Source organism: Theropithecus gelada, chromosome 18 (assembly GCF_003255815.1).
Source record: "Theropithecus gelada isolate Dixy chromosome 18, Tgel_1.0, whole genome shotgun sequence".
Lineage (NCBI taxonomy): Eukaryota > Metazoa > Chordata > Mammalia > Primates > Cercopithecidae > Theropithecus > Theropithecus gelada.
Window position 1 is genome coordinate 15,878,277 of NC_037686.1, and position 20,124 is coordinate 15,898,400.

The 20,124-nt window shown below is 42.7% G+C and overlaps 1 protein-coding gene across 2 annotated transcripts in view; it reads left to right on the top strand.

Annotated features, from left to right (window-relative positions):
* The window catches only part of LAMA3 (laminin subunit alpha 3), a 273,500-nt gene that overhangs the window by 90,310 nt on the left and 163,066 nt on the right, over window positions 1-20,124 (top strand). For both annotated transcript variants that reach the window (XM_025365425.1, XM_025365424.1), the window contains exons 10-12: window positions 2,123-2,254; window positions 3,895-3,957; window positions 10,796-10,930. In XM_025365425.1, the coding sequence (XP_025221210.1) occupies window positions 2,123-2,254; window positions 3,895-3,957; window positions 10,796-10,930 (330 nt within the window). The remainder of the gene's footprint in view (window positions 1-2,122; window positions 2,255-3,894; window positions 3,958-10,795; window positions 10,931-20,124) is intronic.

Below are 20,124 nucleotides of genomic sequence, written 5' to 3' on the forward strand. Positions count from 1 at the left end.
ACTTCCTTCATGCCTTCTCTCTTCAGAGTATTAGTTCTGCTCGCTATGTGACCTCAGTCACTTACACAGTCTCTTTGAATTTTGGATTTATTGCATGTAAATGGAAATGATAATATATTTTATAAGATTAAATAAAACACAATTAAAAGCATGTAGGAAAATACTTACCACTGGGCCTGTCACATATTAGCCCTGTGATGAATGTTAGTTTCTCCATTTTCTGTTGTTTTGACATGTTTCTATGATCTCTAATAATTTCAATTTTTGGACCAGAGGTGGTGGCTCACGCCTGTAATCCCAGGACTTTGGGAGGCTGAGGCAGGTGGATCACTTGAGGCCAAGAGGTCAAGACGAGCCTGGTCAACATGGTGAAAAACCCTGTCTCTACTAAATACAAAAAAATTAGCCAGGCATGATGGTGCTCACCCGTAATCCTAGTTACTCTGGAGGTGGAGGCATGAGAATTGCTTGAACCCGGGAGGCGGAGGTTGCAGTGAGCCAAGGTGGCACCACTGCACTCCAGCCTGGGAGACAGAGTGAAACTATGTCTCAAACACAACAACAACAACAACTGAATTAGAATAAGACAACATAGTAATGAGTTCATAAGGATTTAATAATAGTCACGTTGTTTAAAATAGCTAATATTTGTTGAGTACTTGCCATATGTGAGGCATTACCTAAATACTTTCAGAGAGGTCTTGTTTAATTATCACAACAAATAGGACATTGTATTATTATCCTCACTTTTAGATACGGAGAAACCAAACAATCTGAGTAGTTATATATAATTTAGGCTAGGTGACAAAACCGCTAACCGCTAGATCCAGGATATAGTTCCTGTTTTGTCTGACATGACTGTGCCATAACCATTCTATTACATAGAAGAATGCCTCTAGTTTTTTTCTTGTAGAATTATGAATCTTATGTCAGATTTACAGACTTTTCCCTACATGTGCAACCTATACCCTATTCAATGCTTTGTTCTTTTAAGTTGCCTGATTGTCACAGTTGGAAAGCAATTCCAGTCCTGAAGGCAATCCTGTGCCCACTCCATGATTAATCATATCATGAACATTTGAGGGCATTAAAGTCCAAGGAATATGTAGACGGATTTACTTCTCTCTAGGGCATTCTTAGTTGTTAAAAAATGTGTTTTCACTTTTCTTCCTTCTTCCACATCATGCTGCAAAATATGTCCATTGCCTGTCTTGTGCCTACAAAGAATAGGCATAGGGAAAGGAAAAGAGGACATTGCCAATGTAACTGTACCTCATTAGAAGCCTCACTGTTTCATCACCTTTCTAGTTTTTTCATCATTGAAGTGGTCCACAGAGGTATTAGAGGCTTGGCATAAAGGATCAGTAGGACGCATGAATTCTAAGCAAATTAAGCAAAGGATACCAGGATGCCAAGTCACCCAGGTCTTCATAGGAGTTGTATTCAGATGAGCTGTGACAGTGTTTTCCCTGTCCAGGATGCACCTGCCAGGTCAAGGGAGGCCCCCAAGTGGGAGGTCAACAAACTTCTTATACTTCAACTACGCCTTACTGCAGTGCAAGCCTGATAATCGTGCCTGCTAATCATTTTTGGTTACAAAAGCTGCCTTCAGTAAGCCATTTCACTCAAATTAACATTTGGGTTATGGGTCTTGGTCTGCTGTCCACAGATTATATCTCCATGTGTAGGCACTCCACACTTGTGTCTGTATCATAACTGTGTATTAATGACCACTTTGTGGACATTCACAGTTGGTTCATAGCTAGAAAGGGCTGTGCCCAACAGTGCTAAGGCATACACCCCCACTCCACCCCCAGCCCCTCTCACTGTAGTCTGTGCAGGCCTTACCTCTGACTCAGTGAGCTGGGCAGTGCTCAGTGGGGTAAACGACATCCATGAGAACTTCTGTGTGGACGCTCATTACAGCTGATCTCTGACAGCTCATGAGCTTCAGGCAGTGAGAACCATCAATCAGGTGTGAGGTGGGAAATAGGCTGTGCCCTTCCAAGAATACCTATAGACCAACAATCAAGTGTGGAACATTTGCTGGGAAGTGTTGGAACATATTTACTTTGTTAAGTGCAGTGAAGGACTGATCCTTTGAAAACTGGATTTCTCTTAGCCTGCAGCTGTGACCCTGAGCATGCGGATGGCTGTGAACAGGGCTCAGGCCGCTGTCACTGCAAGCCAAATTTCCATGGAGACAACTGTGAGAAGTGTGCGGCTGGATACTACAATTTTCCATTTTGCTTGAGTAAGTACCCGCTGCGGAATAAGAGGCCACCCTTTTTGGTCCAGAGCTGGCTTTTGTGCATTAACCTCTGAGGCATGGTGGACAGGTAGGGAAGGAGAGACAGAAATGGAGCCAGGTGAGTTGTATTTATGTAAAAGTGTTTCTGAAAGTTTGGAATACAAATTTTATATTAGTACATTTTACAGTCTTACTTATCTCCAAAGTGTTATGTTGTACCATAGAAATTGCCATCTCAGTAGGTCAAAAAGGTCAAATATTTTGCAATTTCAACTTAATAATCCATATGTGTGATTTTTCCTCCTAAACGGAGGGAAAATATCATGGGCTTCCAGATATTTGTTTGCATGCATATAGTGTGTGCTGTGTTTTAGGAGCCCGGGGAGGCATGTTTCCTCTCCTGCTGTAGAAGAGGCCAAGTTTTAAGCACCCGTACTCCACCCCACTGCAGTGATCTAAGTGAACATCTCAGCATCACCAAGAGAAAAAAATATGTGTCTGTCAGAAACGCTGTAGAGCGTGAAACAGGAGAATCTGTGAAACCAGCTGCGCAAACTGTGATGAGCGTTGGCTCTGTTTGTTGTGCAGCAGTAGGAAAACTGCACTTTGGGGTTAGGACAAAGAAACACTGTCTCAAGGAGAGCCTGTCGGTCTGTATCACTCTATCAGATGTTTCCCGGCCCCACCCTCCTGACTCCTGCAGAGCCATCATAGGAAACGCATATTGAGTTGTGGGGACATGGGGGCAGGACTCAAGTGAATGGGTAACTTATATGTTCTCGTTCACATCTACCACCTCAGGTAATTGTTTAAATTGCACCCACTTTCTCTGTGGAGACTGTCCTACTTTGGTTGATGAGACACCACATCAGAATATTATCAGTGTTGAATCTGTGTGTCTTGGTAGAAGGCTGAACGAAATTATATTTGCCTTTTTTTTTTTTTTTTTGAGACAGAGTTTCGCCCTTGTTGCCCAGGCTGGAGTGCAATGGTGTAATCTTGGCTCACCGCAACCTCTGCCCACCAGGTTCAGGCGATTCTCCTGCCTCAGCCTCCTGAGTAGCTGGGATTATAGGCATGCGCTACCACGCCCGGCTAATTTTGTATTTTTAGTAGAGATGGGGTTTCTCCATGTTAGTCAGACTGGTCTCGAACTCCTGACCTAAGGTTATCTGCCTGCCTTGGCCTCCCAAAGTGCTGGGATTACAGGCATGAGCCACCACGCCCGGTCTGCCTTTTTAGTGAAGAGAAGAAGAAGAAGAAGCCTGAAGTAGTTTTATGGCATAAACAAATTGTCAGGAAAAAAACATGAAGAAAACATCTTTTTAAAGCCTTGACTTTATGTTAAAAAAACCAATAAAGATGTTAAGGAAACCAAACTCATCCCTGCTCAGGCTGAGACTTTGCTATTGTGAGCACGAAACATTCATTTCTGTTCATTGTTATACAAATGGGAATGTCTGACCAGTCTGGTTTCACTTACTAAACACATTTGAGATATAGCAATATCGCCCTTCTTTAAATTAATCTCTATATGCTACTTTTCACTAAGTGACAGAGGGTGTCGTCCTAGTTAGTACAACTTAGTGTTTTACTTTACTATCTCCTTAATCATTGTATTTTTAAATAAACTATCTTTACAGAAATTCCCATTTTTCCTGTTTCTACTCCAAGTACAGAAGATCCAGTAGCTGGAGACATAAGAGGTAAGTAACCTCCCTTTTGGTTTAACTCCAGTGAAAATGTTATGCCCTTATTCTTTTCCTACTTCCTGTGCACACTGCCACATCCAAGGCCAAGTCTCCCTTCCTAGAGCATGGTAGGTGCCTTGCAGGTGTCTCCTAGTTGACCTACTACCCACCCATCCGTCCCCACTCTAGCCTGTCTCGTATGAGGGCACTACCTGACGTAGGAAACTGCGCAGAGCTTGGATTAGATATCACCAGCTTGCTCGAAGACCTTCAGTGGCAGCCTGTGGTCTGTTGTCTTTTTTTGAGTTCCCTGAAAACAGACCCTGAGAAAGGAATGGAGAGCAAGTCATTTATTTGGGAGGCGATCCCAGGAAGGGAGAGAGTCAGGGAGTGAAGGGGACCATGATAAAGGTGCGATGGCAGGTAATGGCAGTTATCTGCCATTAATGGAGGCTTTAGTGCTTCTGAGGCATTCAGTGTCTGGCACTGATGGCTTGCCCTTCAGGAAGGCTGAGGAGCTTCTGCAGCCCCCAAACAAGCCCCTGGCGGAGAATAGCAGTGGTGTGCAGTAAGCAGTCTCTGGGGGTGGAGGGGTGAGTACCAGAGGATGTGGGTGTTACATTTACCTAATCATTCGTTCCCTAAGTATTTTAAGATTCCCTGTTATGTGCAAAGTACCATTCTGGCTGCTGGGGACTTAGCAGTAGACAGAATAGAAAAGAATTCCCAGCTTTCTTGGAGCTTATATTCCTGTGGAGGGACCCAGATAATAACATACATAATACAGAAACCCAGGCAAGGAAAATAGCTAATTCATTAGACTGTGAGAGGCAGAGTTGTATTCCAAACGTGGGTGCCAGTTTTAAGGGGGAGCCATTCACATCATAGGTATAAACTAACTCATGTGAGAAGATTCCAGGCCTCTGGGCTGGGTTCTGGAGCCATGGGGAGTTTCCTGCATAAACCCATTATGGCATCCGCAGGGATGCACAGGTTCTCAGAAGGGCACACCGGCACCAAGGAAAGGGCACAGCACATGCGCACAGCCCATGACTGGGCACCATCTGACTCATGCTGACATCCCCTGAGTTTGCCTCTCCTACCCCCGGCTGCCAGCAGAGGCCTGGTAGTCACTGGGGAGGAGGTAGTGCCAGGCATGTGTGAGCACGGGTTCCCCTCCTCCTGGCTAGACATTCCCATTTGTATAACGATGAACAGAAATGAATGTTTCGTGCTCACAATAGCTAAGTCTCAGCCTGAGCTGAATGTTTCGTGCTCACAATAGCACGGTGTGGACTAGCAGAGAAGATGGTTTCTGAAGAGCTCTCCTTGGCAGTGAAGTTCAGGCTCTACAGCAATATAGTAACTCAGGTATGGTCTGGAGGCAGCTTTGGTGATAAGTGCTGCTGAAAAAACAAGGCAGAGAGGAGGTTAGGGAATGTGAGGTTTACAGATGTAAATTAGGGCAGTCAGGGAAGGCCTCACTGAAGCAGGTACAGGAAAGAGCAAGCGCAAAGTCCCCAGGGCAGGGGCAACCCTGGGCCAAGGGTGTTCAGCGAACAGAAAGAGGCCAGGTGTGTGAAAGTGGAGTGAGGGAAGGTGAGACTGGTAGGAAAGGAAGGCACCAGGCTGGAGGGAGGCCCTCGTCAGCCACTAGAGAGGCCTTCCCTTTTACTCTAAGTGAGACAGGAGCAGTGGAGACTTTTGCACAGAGAAGTGACGTTATATAAAGGCTCTTTGGGTCTACTGTATTGAAAGAAAGTCTCAGGAAAAGAGAAGAGAAGAAGCAAGGGGACCTGATGGGAAGCTTTTTCCATAATCCATGAGGAAGAGATGATGGTGGCTCAGACCCAGGTGGTGTCAGCGGAGATGACAGCAGCGGACAGACTGTGGATATCCGCTATATCCACAGGATTTAGAACCAGCAGGATTTGCTGGGGGATTGCTAGACCAGAAGTAGAACATGAGAGAAAGAGAGGGCTCTGAGTTGACTCCAGGGCTTTTCAGTTGAGCAAATAGAAGGAAGAAGTTGCTGTTTGTTGAGAGGGAAAGATTAAAGCAAGAGAAAGCAGAATGCATGGGCCGGAGGAGGGGTGGGCAGGGGCAGGGGTGGGAGCTCGTGGATGTTCTCTTCTGGCTGTGTTTTGTTTTCTCTGTGGAATAACAAACAAGGTGAGAGCAAGAAGCAGGAGAGGAGGCCTTGGGGTTGAGTAGGGAGAAGGTATAAGAGTCATCCAGGAATGTAGGGGGGAGGACGGGCTTGGGAAAGTCATGGGATTGCTGGGCGGCACCAAGGGCTCCCTGGAGGTCAGTTATAACAGGACCTCGGTCCTGACGTCATTCCCTGCTTCTGCCCCACCCACACTCCTCCTCAGTCTAACCATGGTGCTGTGCGTTCTTGCACTGTGTGGGGGACTGTCTCATGTCAGATACTCGGCCACTTGAGGACAGCAGCTCTGCAGGGTGGGACAGTCACATTGGCTTAGAGACCTGCCCGCTAAGGCTCAGAGAGGGCCAGGCACATTCTCGTAACTCAGTTTGGAGGCTCTGCACAGATGCCAGTCATGGAGAATTTAAGGAATGGTGACTACTGAGGAGAGTTGCAGTCTTGAGTATTTACCATAATCTTCATTCATTAAACTTTTATTAAGTGCCTATGCTGTGCTAGTCACTGCCAGGCAGCTGCCTGATACACAGTTCCTCCTGCCTGGGAGCTCCCAGTCTGAGGAGACACAGAAAGGTCAACAGTTCTCATGGCAGGAGTTAAGTGCCATGAGAGCATATGGGAGGGGCAGCCTTACAGCCAGGGTGAAGGTAGGAAGGAAGGAGGGAGGAAAGGAGGGAGCGGGGAGGGGAGAAAGGAGAGAGACAGAGTCCTGGAAGAGCTTCCCCAGAGCAGCAGGAGGAGGTATCCGAGCTGAGTCTTGGAGCATGAAGAGGAGCCAGTCAGGCAGAGGGGCAGGGAAGAGAAGCCATGGGGCTAGGAGAGAGGGGATGGCAGACAGGTCATTGGGACTGAAGCACGGGATAGAGAGAGGAAGTTCAAGGAGAGGACCTAGAGGAATAAGAAAAGACCTTGGCCGGGCGCGGTGGCTCAAGCCTGTAATCCCAGCACTTTGGGAGGCCGAGGCGGGTGGATCACGAGGTCAGGAGATCGAGACCATCCTGGCTAACATGGTGAAACCCCGTCTCTACTAAAAATACAAAAAAAGAAAAACAAAAACAAAAACAAAAACTAGCCGGGCGTGGTGGCGGGGTGCCTGTAGTCCCAGCTACTCGGAGGCTGAGGCGGGAGAATGGCGTGAATCCAGGAAGCGGAGCTTGCAGTGAGCCGAGATCGCGCCACTGCACTCCAGCCTGGGAGACACAGCGAGACTCCGACTCAAAAAAAAAAAAAAAAAAAAAAGAAAAAGAAAAGACCTGAGTGGGCAGCCAGTTCAGATGTGTAGGTTTGCGAAGCACAGCTGTGCCTTATCTAAGGGGCACTGCAATTATGGAAGACATTGCAGATTTGCATATTGATGATGATGATTTTATAGCAGGTGACAGGAAAGCATCTTGAGGAAGGGGCACCTTTTTCTAATTTACACAAAGATGCCCCATGGGTTGCTGGGCAGCCTGGAAAATGTTGAAGGATCTACTCTGTCACATGTGAAGGACTTCGTATTGTGTCCTGCAGACATTGGGTCACTGTCAAGGGATTTAAAACTGGGAAGTGATATGAAAAGGCTGATGTTTTTGAAATATCACTCTTGACACCAGCATGGAGAATGAATCAGAAGGAGAGAGATGGGAAGCAGAGAGCCTCCTTAGGAAGTTCTCAAAATAATCCAGGCAAACAAAGACGAAGTCTGGAACTCTGGCAGTAGAGAACGACTCAAGGGATTTTCTTGAGATATAATCACTGTGACTTAGGGATGAGGTGTGGGATGTTCTTTCTTTTTCTATTTTAATCAGAATTCTTTGCACCTCAATGCCAAGGTAAAGCCCAAGTTTCTCACTGAATCTCAATACCTCGTTTAATGCCAAGACTGTAATTCACGGTAAAAACATTCTCTTTCCCTGTGGCATTCATTCTCAGCCTACAGGGCTGTGGCATTAGGACCTTGTATGGCAGCTGTGATGGACGGACAGGGTGGTTGGTGCTCGTGCCAGCCTGGGTTCCAAGGCTTCCCTTGTCATGAATGTGTCCTTGTCACTTCTGAAAAGGAGGAAAAACTTTCTTCTACCCTCTTAGGTCCCATGGGTGGGCCTAGAATTAAATGAACCTAAGACAGATTAACAGCAAAAAAGCATACAAATTTATGTAATATTTTTACATGTACATGAGAGTCTCTAGAAGGAAAATCAAGACCAGAAAAAGCCATTAGGCCCCAAAGCCTCTGTATTGTACATGTTTACACAAAGGACAATGAAGTATGGAGTGTGACAAGACAAAAGAGCTTGGGCTAGTGGCTCTACATTGTGGGACCCTGGCTAGGAAGCATTGGGGGAAACTAAGGGTTATTTTAGTGGGTTTGTTGGTGCAGATCCAATCCAGTCGACTCCCAGTCTCCAGTGATAAGTATGCTCTCCTCCTGGTACAAGGAGGGCAGGCACCTTTCTCCTGGGAAATTTTATGACCTGCTTTTAGGTAGAAAGGGTGAGATCAGAGAACGCTTCCTATATCTGCTGCTTCTAAAGTGCCTTTGCTGGAAGCAGTCAGTATGCTAAAATGGCATATTCAAAACCCCTTCACTTCCAATGCTGTTTTTGTCAAATTAGGCAACTGTTTGGTTTAAATATGAACAAGTTAAAGATCACGTAAAGACTATAAAGTTGTTCTCATTTACTGTGATTTTTTTCTTAATTATTATATTAGAAAAAAATAATTCCACAACTTTGTTATTAACGTTTTATTTGAAAAATTAAGGGTTTAGGGCAAAGGGATTTGGCTACTTTTCATATTAACTACTATTTTAACCCTTGTAGAAAATCTTTCCAAAATGCATGAGACTTTCCTTCCTTGGTAAGTAGGGTGGACTCAGTTGAATCTTCGAGTCTTTTAGGATCTTCCTTAGGGGACCGGTTGCAAATCTAGATATTAATGTAATTTATAGAAATACAGATGCTTTCAGGGCCAGACGTGGTGGCTCACACTGTAATCTTGCACTTTGGGAGGCTGAGGCAGGTGGATTACCTGAGGTCAGGAGTTTGAGACCAGCATGGCCAACATGGTAAAACCTTGTTTCTACTAAAAATACAAAAATTAGCCAGATGTGGTGGCACATGCCTGTAATCCCAGCTACTCGGGAGACTGAGGCACAAGAATTGCTTGAAACCAGGAGGCGGAGGTTGCAGTGAGCAGAAATCGAGCCACTGCACTCCAGCCTGGGCAACAGGGTGAGACTCTGCTTCAAAAAAAAATAAAAAATAAAAAAAAGAAAAGAAAAAAGAAATAGATGCTTTAAATATGTGATTGGTTTGAATATATATGCTAATCCAGGACATACTCTGAAAGTTGCTTTTAAAATCATTCTCAGCTTGTATTTTTAGTATAATAGAAAGAACATGGGCTTTGAAATATGGCAGTCCTGGGTTCAAATTCTGACACTGCTTCCCTGGCTGTGTGACCTTAGGCTATTTAATTAACCTTTCTGAGCATCTTTTATTTTTTCATCTATAAAATACTTACCTGTCTTACAGGGCTCTTATTTGACTTAATTATTATTTTTGAGCAATATCTATTTCCCAAGGAATACTGTGCACTGGCCCTGGGGGCCTGTGGTGAGCTCTCACTAAGTGTCCAGTCTGCTGGGTGATTTACTTATCTATTTCTGGTTCATAAGTCACCCCAAAACTAAGTAGTTTAAAAGAACAAGGGTTATTTCTCTCAATTGTTTGAGTTGGCTGGGCAGGTCTTCCACTGGACTTGCTGGAGGGTCTTCTGGGGCTGGATTTAGCTGGGACATTTGGGAGTCTCTGTCTTCGTGGCCTTTTGTCCTCAGGGAGGCCAGACTGTGTCCCTCCACGGTGGTCTCAGGATTCCTGGAGGGCAAGAATGGAAGCAGAAGGCCTGTGGTGACCAGAAGTCACATGACAATACTTACACCTCATTCTAGTGGTCAAAGCAAGTCACGGGCCAATATACGATCCCAAAAATGAAAGCATTGTGAAAGAGAAGCAAAGTTAAGATAGAGAATAAAAGGGGGAAAGTGGGGGCCATTTATACCGACTGGTCAGGGGGACCTTCTGAGGAGCTGATGTTTGAACTGATGCCTGGTGGATGAGAAAGAGTTGACTGTGCTAAGAACTGAGGGAAGTGCATACCAGGCGGAGGGACTGGCCTGAGCAGAGGTCCTGAGGTGGGAAAGCCCTGGATAGAGGTACTAGAAGCAGCCTGACTGTGGGGAAGGCCAGTGCTGGGAGGGTTAAATGAGACGATCCAAGGGAAGCCCCTGAGGTCTGGCATGTAGTAGAGCTGAATTGATGTTAGTTTCTTTTCTTCTAAAAATTAGAACGAAGAAATATGTTTAATTCATGACTGTCACGAGATGGGAATCTATTAAATTGAAGTTATACTTTACAAAGCTCAGCTTCAGAGGGAAAAGAAAATGTTTCCACATGAATAGATGTTAAAAGAATGGTTTGCAAATGAATGCCCATCCCTACATGTTTTTTTTTAATGATATGTCTAACCTTTTGTGAATTTTTAAAAATTTCCCTTCAAGATGTAGTCTTCTGAGTTAAGAATGTTTAATAGCCATAGATAATTCATAATCTGTATTTCCATGATAGAAACCTAGAGGAAGGGAGAAATTAAGAAAGGGATGGAAGATGGAGACCCCTTCTGAAAATTTCCTGTCTTCCGCAGGGTGTGACTGTAATCTGGAAGGCGTTCTCCCCGAAATATGTGATGCCCACGGACAGTGCCTGTGCCGCCCTGGGGTTGAGGGCCCTCGATGTGATACCTGCCGCTCTGGTTTCTACTCATTCCCTATTTGCCAAGGTAAGTGGGCAAAACATAGCATGTTCATAATCAACCCCTCAAGGTAAATTTCCTCCTGAGGAAATGCAGATCTTTCTGGCAGAGCTGTGTGACTTGCAGTTTAATAAATGAGCCCCTGGCTTATATATGGATGTTACACATGATTGTCCTACCTGGACCTTGTCACCTCCCTTCTTTCCAACCTTACCCTGCCTCCTGCCTGGTAGTTAAGCACATGGACTCTGAAATAATCTGTTTGGGTTCAAATCCTGGCTCCGGAGAGGACATGGTATCTGAACAGCATTTAGGAACCTGCCACCACTTCTCAGATTCTGTTAGGGTGGGTCTCTGGATGCTAATAGGGTTTGCAAATTGGAAGTGTGTGAATAAGATTAGTAAGATGGGAAGGTGGATGAGAGAAGGAGGCAGGGTGTTCTAGAAAGAGGGGACAGCGTGTGCAAATCATAGAGACATGAGACCACAACCGCCCCCTCTTCCCCACTTGTTTGTATCCTAGTATCCCATCCTAGCAAGAGTCGCTGAGGGGGATGGAAGGTGGGAGGAGGAGGTGTCTGGTCCAGTCCCTAGAGCATGGCAGGTATGCACTCAACGTTTCGTGAGTGAACACATGAATGAATGAATTTGCCCAAATTATTCTCCCCTGCTTCCTTTCTACTGTCTGACATTATTCTTCTTTCTGCAGACAATGGTATAGGGGAAGGAAAAAGAAAGATGAGAAGATTATTATCAGTCCGGGATCAAGGCAGGAAATAAAACACCACTTCAGACACTATAAACAGAAAGAGATTTACTATAGGTAATTAGTTGCTAACCCAGAGGAGTTATTAAGAGCCAGAGCAGCAGGTTCTAGGCTGGGCTTCCAAGGAGGTCTTTAATGGAATGGCTGGGTTTTAATCCCAGACTGCCATGGCCCAGTGCAAGGATGGGAGGCCCATGGTTGGTACCTTCATCTCTTCGTGTCCAGGAAGCCAGAGACAGGGCACAGCTGCATAAATGCTCCACCAGCTACATAAATGCTCCACCAGCTACAGGATGCAGCTTCTTCCTTATTTCCCATCTGTCTAAGCTTATTCACACACTTCCAATTTGCAAACCCAATTGACATTCAGAGCCCTGCCCCAACAGAGTCTGAGAAGTGCTGTCTTTAAGTTTCCCAGCCTCTGAACACTGGAGGAGTTTAGAATAGGTATTAGTTCATCTCACCTGCAAGGTCAGCCACACTAAGGAACTGTGAGCGTGAAAAACTCCCTCCCCTAAGCTGGAGGACAAAGTAGTGAAGAGCAGGGGTGGCACTAGCTATCAACTTGGGCAAGTTACTTAACCCCTGTGTTCCTCAATTTCCAAAAAATAGTGCCCGTCTCATAATTCATTGTTGTGAGGGTTACATATGTACTGACAGGTAAAGCTCTTAGAACTAAGGAAGTACTTGTTTGTAAGTTAGTATTCACTTTTACCTTTCTTCTCCTGACCTATACTTCCCTCTGCATCATTCTAAGAGCTTGTAGTGTCAGTTCCAGCCGTCTCCCTGTTTGCTTAAATGCCTGAATCCCATACCCCAAACCTTTCCTTTACCTTCTGGCTCCTGGCATGCAAAACATTCTTGTGGCTGAAAATATCTCAAAGGTTTTCTTTTTTTCCTCCTCTTTACCAGCCACAACTTTAGACTCATTCTGATAGAATGAATGACAAATATTCTAACTTAGTCATTCATATGGACAAAGCTTGTGTTTATGGATACAAACATAATGAATAATACAACACTTTAGGAATGCTCTTTTCTACATTTCTCCACTACTAGAACTAATTTATTTTAAGGTAGGTAGAAAATGCATGAATGTATTCACGATAAAGCAGAGGGGAGGAAGGACTTCCATAACAGCAGAGTAGGGAGCTTGGTAGATAATCTTTACAGTAAAACAGAAATTTAACCAGTGAAAATATTTTAAAAAATTGTTTGAAGTCTCTGTTAATAGTCATAAGAGCATATAGCAAATGAAGAAACAATTACTTAACAACATTTGAATCTAGGTAAAAAATAAGAGTCTCCATTACATTTCAGCCATGACCCTCTTCATTATCCACCCTCAACTCTGTTTTATAGAAAGTCTACCCATATGTGTTGCCAAGAGGATGGGCACTCTCTTTACCCTGTACCCCAGTTTCGGGCTATGGTTTGTTTCATTTTGGTAGGGGCAGGCCGCTGATATTTCTCATCCTTCTGCAGTCCTGTATAGCAGAAGCCCTATTCCAGGTGGGCTCAGCAAAGAGGACCAGCTCTGTCTTACCCACCACCCCTCCCCTGTAGGGTAGGAGCTCTAACTTAGGCACTTCAGGCTGAAAATTTTGGGATCCCAATCACCCCTACCCAAGCTGGCTCATAGAATAGGGGTCCATGGTGGAAGAGGAAAACTGAGAAGACCACGGCACCACCTCCACCTGTGTCCACTTGTAGAGCAGAGCAGAGCTTCAAAGAAACAGGGAAGTGTGACCCATACATAGGGGAAAAAGAAGACAATAGAAACCACTTTTGAATGAGACAGATGGTAGTCTTAGAAAAGACTTTAAAGCAGCTATTATAAATCTGTGTAGAAGACTAAAGGAAATCATGGTTAATGAATTAAAGGAAGGTGTGATGACAACATTTCATTGAATAGAGAATATCAATAAAGAGATAGAAATTGTTTTACAAAATAACTAAATGGAAATTTTGGAGTTGAAAAGTATAATAACTGAAATGAAAGATTCACTGAAGTGGCTCAACAGTAGATTGGGCTAGCAGAAGAATCAGCAAACTTAATGACAGATTGATGGAGATTATGCAGCCTGAAAACAGAAAGAAAAAAAGAATGAAAATAAATGAACGGGCGGCAGTCAGTGGCTCATGCCTGTTATCGCAGCACTTTGGGAGGCTGAGTGGGGCGGATCACTTGAGGTACGGAGTTTGAGACCAGCCTGGCAAACATGGTGAAACTCTGTCTCTATTAAAAATACAAGAATTAGCCAGGCGTGGTGGCGGGTGCCTGTAATCCCAGCTACTTGGGAGACTGAGGCAGGAGAATTGCTTGAACCCGGGAGGCAGAGGTTGCAGTGAGCCGAGATTGCACCACTGCACTCCAGCCTGGGCGACAAGAGTGAAACTCTGTCTTAAATAAATAAATAAATAGAACCTGAAAGAAATATGGGATACCATTAAGCACAACATATGTGTAATGAGAGCATCAGAAAGAGAGGGGAGAGAAAAATGAATAGAAAAAAGTAGTCAAAGACATAATGGTAGAAAACTTACCAAATTTAATGAAAAGCCATCTATACATTTAAGAAGCTTAATGAACACCAAGTAGCATAAATACAGAGGGATCCACAGCCAGACTTATTATAGTTAAAATCGTAGTTAAAATTTTGAAAGACAAAGAGAAAATCTTGAAATCAGGAAAAAAGACTCATTATATACACAGGAACCCCAGTTAGAATAACAACTGACTTCTCATTAGTAACAATAGAGGCAAGAAGGCAGTGGGATCATATATTCTAAGTGCTGAAAGTGGAAAAACTGTCAACCAAGAATCTTCTGTCCATCAAAGTTACTGTTCATGATCAAGGCTAAGTAAAGGCTTTCTCAGATGAACAAAAACTAATATAATTCACCCAACCTGACTTATAAGAAATAATAGAAATAATAAAAGATGTTCTTAAAGCTGAAACAGGCATCATCAAACAATAATTTGAGTAACATGTAAAAATTACAAAAGACAATATAATTGAATATTTGTGTACATTCTTCTCTTGACTGATTTTAACAGAAAGTATACAAGCTATCTATACAGATATATACATACGTACGTAAATATTGGGCCTATATCATATAAAAATGTAATATGTTTGACAGTAGCACAAAGGAGATGGGTGAGAACAAAGCTGTATTGGAGTAAGAAAATGACACAAATCTTTAGGAAGGAAGAAATAAAGAGAACTAGAAAGGATAAGTAGAGTTCATAAAGACACTCCATAAATATATGCTTGCTCTCCTTTCTTCTATCATCTTCCTTAGAAAACATAGATTATATAAATTAATAATTATAAAAATGTATTGCTGCATTTTAATATATAGAGACATAATATGTATAATAACAATAGTACAAAAATGGTGGAGAGGGAATAGAGCTACATAGGAGTAAAATGTCTATTTTACCAGAACTAAATCAATATAATACTGAAGTAGATTCTTTTTTGTAAGCCCTAGAGTAACCACTAATATAATAACTCAAAAATGATTAAAAAGTCACTAAGCAGAATAAAAATTACACTAGAAAATATCTAATACAAAAGAAAACAATAAAGGAGGAATAGAGGAACAAAAAATACATGAGATATATGAAAATAAAATGCAAAATGGCCAAGGCAAATCCAACACTATCAATAATAACATTAAACATGACTGGATTCAACCTCATACTATAAACAAAAATTAGTACAAAACGGATGAAGAAACTAAATGTAAGAGCTAAAACGATAAATATCTTAGAATAAAATAAAGGCATAAATCTTCATGACCATAAATTAGGCAATTGTTTCTTAGATATGACAACAAAAGCACAAGCAGCAAAAGAAAAAATAGATAAATTGGACTTCATCAAAGTTAAGAACTCTTGCACTCCAAAGGACACTATCAAAAAAGTGAAAAGACAAACAATAGAATGTAAAAAGTTATTGCAAATCATATATCTGATAAGGCACTAGTATCATATACATATGTGATATATACAATCTGGATATAATAAAATAATCCACATATATGGATATATTATTATTTTTACAACTCAATACTTAAAAATTAAAAATAATTAAAAAGACAACCTAACTGAAAATGAGTAAAGGATTTGAATAGACATATCTTCCAAGAAGATATACAAATGGCCAATTGGTACATGAACAGATGCTCAACATTATTAGTCATTAGGTAAATGCAAATATAAACCACAATGAAATACCATTTTATATCCACTGGAAAGGCAGGCAATAACAAGCATTGGCAAGGATGTGGAGAAATTTGAACCCTCATACATTGATGATGGGAATGTGAAATAGTACAGTGACTTTGGAAACAGTTTTGCTATTCCTGAAAAAGTTAAACATAAAGTGACCATGCTACCCAGCAGATCCACTCCTCAGTGTATATCGAAAAGAAATGAAAACACATCCACACAGAAACTTGTATATGAATGTCCATAGCAGCATTATTCAAAATAGCCAAAATGGAGAAACAATCCATATGCTCAGCTGATGAACAGATAAATAAAATGTGGTATATCCATACAATAGAATATTATTTAACAATAAAAAGGAACGAAGTACTTAGGCATGCTACCACATGAATAAACCTTGAAAACATGATGCTAAATGAAAGAAGTCAGTCACAAAAGTCACATATTGTGTGATTCATTTATATGAAATGTCCAGGATAGGAAACTTTATAGAGATTGAAAGTAGATTTGTGATTGGGAGTGAAGGTAGAGGACAATGTGGATTGGCTGTTAATGAATGTGGGATTTCTTTTAGAGGGAACGAAAATGTTCTAAAATTAGATTGTTTCAAAGGTTGCACATCTCTGTGAATATATTAAACAACATTAAGTTGCACACTTTACACTTTAAATGGGTGAATTGTATGGTATATGAATTTTATCTCAATAAACTTATTTGAAAAAGATAAGGCAGAGGTGGGAGGTGGAATCCCAACACACTAAAGAAGGGGTCTTCCTCCCCAGACAGTTGTCAGCCTTATCTCTTTGTAAATTTGATGCTCATCTCTCTTATGTTTTATAGTGATGATCAAATAATGTACATTTGAATTTCAGAGTTAAAAGGAATTGAAATCACAAGTACTTATTTTATAGCAACCATTCTGAGACCCAGGAGAATACGTAGGGAGTAGATAGTTGCAGGGTGGTGAGTAGCACCCACATTTTTTTACTCTCAGCCTGGTATACAGCAGGAATTCTATTCTATTCTTTAAACCCCTTCCTCACCTAGTGATCTAGGACATCAAGAAGCGTGAGGGCTGTTCTTCTAAGGCTGAGCTTTTCATACTGCAGTTCACTGTCCATTAGTGGATAGAGAAATCAATTTACAGGGTATGGGCCAACATAACAATGAAATAGAATAGAATAAAAATTATTAGAATGCATCATAAGTAGTGGAGAAAATAAATCTCTTGTAAAGTTCTTGTTCATAGTTATTTACATTTTGCTAGATATCTCTATCATCTATTTGTGTGTGTGTGTGTGTGTGTGTGTGTGTGTATTGGGTTATAATGTGAAATGTATTTTTTACTGTGAACGTGGCTAAAAAGTTTGGAAACTGCTGTACTAAAAGATCCTGAAGGATTTTATCTGCGCTTCTGAGTATGGGAAGTAGTTTGCCACTTTCCTTTTCTGAGTAGTTTGTCACTTTTCTTTTATTCTGCTCTTTGGTCTTGTGGCTTCAGACTCTCAAATAGTTATAACCTGAAGTCATAGAACATTTGGGTGAATTTACCCTCATTCAGCTGGAAACTGTTGCTCAGTAAATTGCAGCAATAATCTGATGAATCCATTTTCCCCATGAAGATATTCCTGTGCCAGTATACACTGCATAATTCCTTCCTAAACCTGTTTGAGGGGCAGAAAGCACTCTGCCTTATTTTTTACCATTATCTATGAAGAGTAAGGACCAAAGAGATAAACATGAAGAACTAGTTTGAGATGCATATCCTGTTTTATCTTTAATCCATGATCTTGTCTTTACTATTCTTCCTTAAACCCTGCGAGGAGAAAGGACGGTATAAATTTCAAAGTCCTATAATCTTTACATAACTCAGAGTGTGGAGACTTCAGTCTGACCTTACCAGCAAGCTCCCTAGAAATGTAAGCAGCAGACACAGTTACTTTTTTAAGATGTTTGGCTTTGATTAATAGGTTGAACTTGGGGTCCTTTGTCAGGGGGAAAATGATAGATAATTGGGATTTCACAAATGTATATAATAGACCAGATGTAGTGGCTCATGCCTGTAATCCCAGCACTTTGGGAGGCCAAGGTGGGTGGATCACTTGAGGTCAGGAGTTCAAGACCAGCCTGGCCAACATGGTGAAACCCTGTCTCTAGTAAAAAAAAAAAATACAAAAATTAGCCAGGTGTGGTGGCACATGCCTGTAATTCCAGCTTCTTGGGAGGCTGAGGTGGGAGAATCACTTGAATCTGAGAGGTAGAGGTTGCAGTGAGCTGAGATCGCACCACTGAACTCCAGCCTGCGCATCACAGACTGAGAATCTGTCTAAAACAAACAAACAAAAAAACAAACAAATGTGTATGATAATCTGCCTTTCATTAGAGTCACTCTTTCAAATGAGAATCATCTGATATTCTTCATATGAGTAGTAAAGAAAACTTCTTGAATTTAAAAGTAAATACGAGGAAAATATTTAAAAACCACCCATATCACTCTTTTTGAAAATGTTAACATTGAAGTATTGGCTCTGAACAATGATATATACAAAATTCCAAGGCGAAGTCACCATGTGCAGATTTTCAAAATAAATGTCCAGAGAACTGTTTTATTTTATGACACTCTAGTCTCTCACACTCAAAGGATTATGAAAAGGTTAGGAGAGTGGAGGAGAGAGAATCTGGGAGGGGGTGGATATCTATGGAGGAAACTATTGCTGTGAACTCTTTACCCTTCTTCCTCGCCTCAAAACGCGTGAGGGACCTCTGATGTGTCTTAGTCCATTTGGTATTGCTGTAACAGAATACCTGAGATTGGGTAGTTTATAAAGAAAAGACGTTTATTTAGTTCACCATTCAGCAGGCTGGGAACTTCAAGAGCATAGCGCCACATCTGGCTGGCATCTGGTGAGGGCCACATACTGGGGCAAAACATGGTGAGGTGGAGCAGTGAGTGAGCATGTGCAGAGATCACACGGTGAGAGAGGACGCAAGAGAGTCCAGGAAGCCAGACTCACTTTTATAACACCCCACTCTCACGGTAACTAATCCAGTCCTGTGGGAGCAAGAACGCAGTCACTGTCTCAGGAGGGCATTAACCTGCTCGTGAGGAATCCACCCCCATGACCCGAACACCTCCACTAGGCCTCATCTCCCAACACTGCTGCACTGGCAATGAAAGTTCAACATGAATTTTGGCAAGACAAACCACATCCAAACCATAGCACATGGGATGCCTCAGGAAGGGCAGAGGCGCTTCCGGCCAGACTTCGGCTTGGAAAACCCAAAGGCTAAGAGCTGGATGCTTTTTTGCTTGAGGCAGAGCAGGGAGAGTGTTCCCGTGCTGGGAATAGCCTGAGCTTAATGTGCTGGGGCAAGGGATGTGTAGGTGTTTCCCACAGCCAAATGTGGGGGAATCCAGGTGAGTGTCTTAGTTCCTGCCCAATAGGTCTGCTCAGAGACATCAGGAGATCCTACCCAAAGCAGCTGAAGTTTTTGTCCAGACGCCTGTTTTAAAATAGAGTGTATTAATAGGAAATTTGGGGTTCAGTAAGGACAGCAGACCGGGAGACAACTGCTATTGAGATACAGTTCCCAGAGGAGGGGCAGAGCATGCTATAGGGGCCACATGGAGAAGCGTCAGGGTCGGTTTGGAGGCAGAGGGAGGGGAAGGAACTGTAGACAGAGCATTTCCATAGTAAGGAATGGGCGGGGATAAGCAGGTTTAGGATTGTCTAGTTTAAATATTTCAGTAGGCGCCGGGACATAGAGGCTGACCCTAGTTGTCTGGTACCTGGCCCTGGGGTGATTAGGGCAGGGAATACCAGAGTATGAGAGCTGGTAGAGGAGGTAGTGGGGCCATGCTGTGGACTGGCCAGTGTGCATTCTGAAAGCAGCTCCCTGGAGGGTTGTTTACTATCTCTGGGAATTGGCTCACCCTGGGAGGGGCAGTCCCTCCAGGGTCAGCAAGGCCCCAAGATTTCAAAGCATCAGAAACAGAAAATAAAAGAAATGGTGAGTCCAATGCCCAGGGGCTGAAGCAGTTGTGGGCTGAGCAGAGAGTCACAAGCAACAGAAATAGAGAGGCTTCCATCCCTGGAGGACAAGGGAATGACAGGAGAGAGGTGCTCAGCAGACGACCACCAAGAGGCCCTACACAGCATCCTTGGAAGAAGAGCCAGTTTGAGATTAGCGTAGGGCTGGTCCAAGAACAAT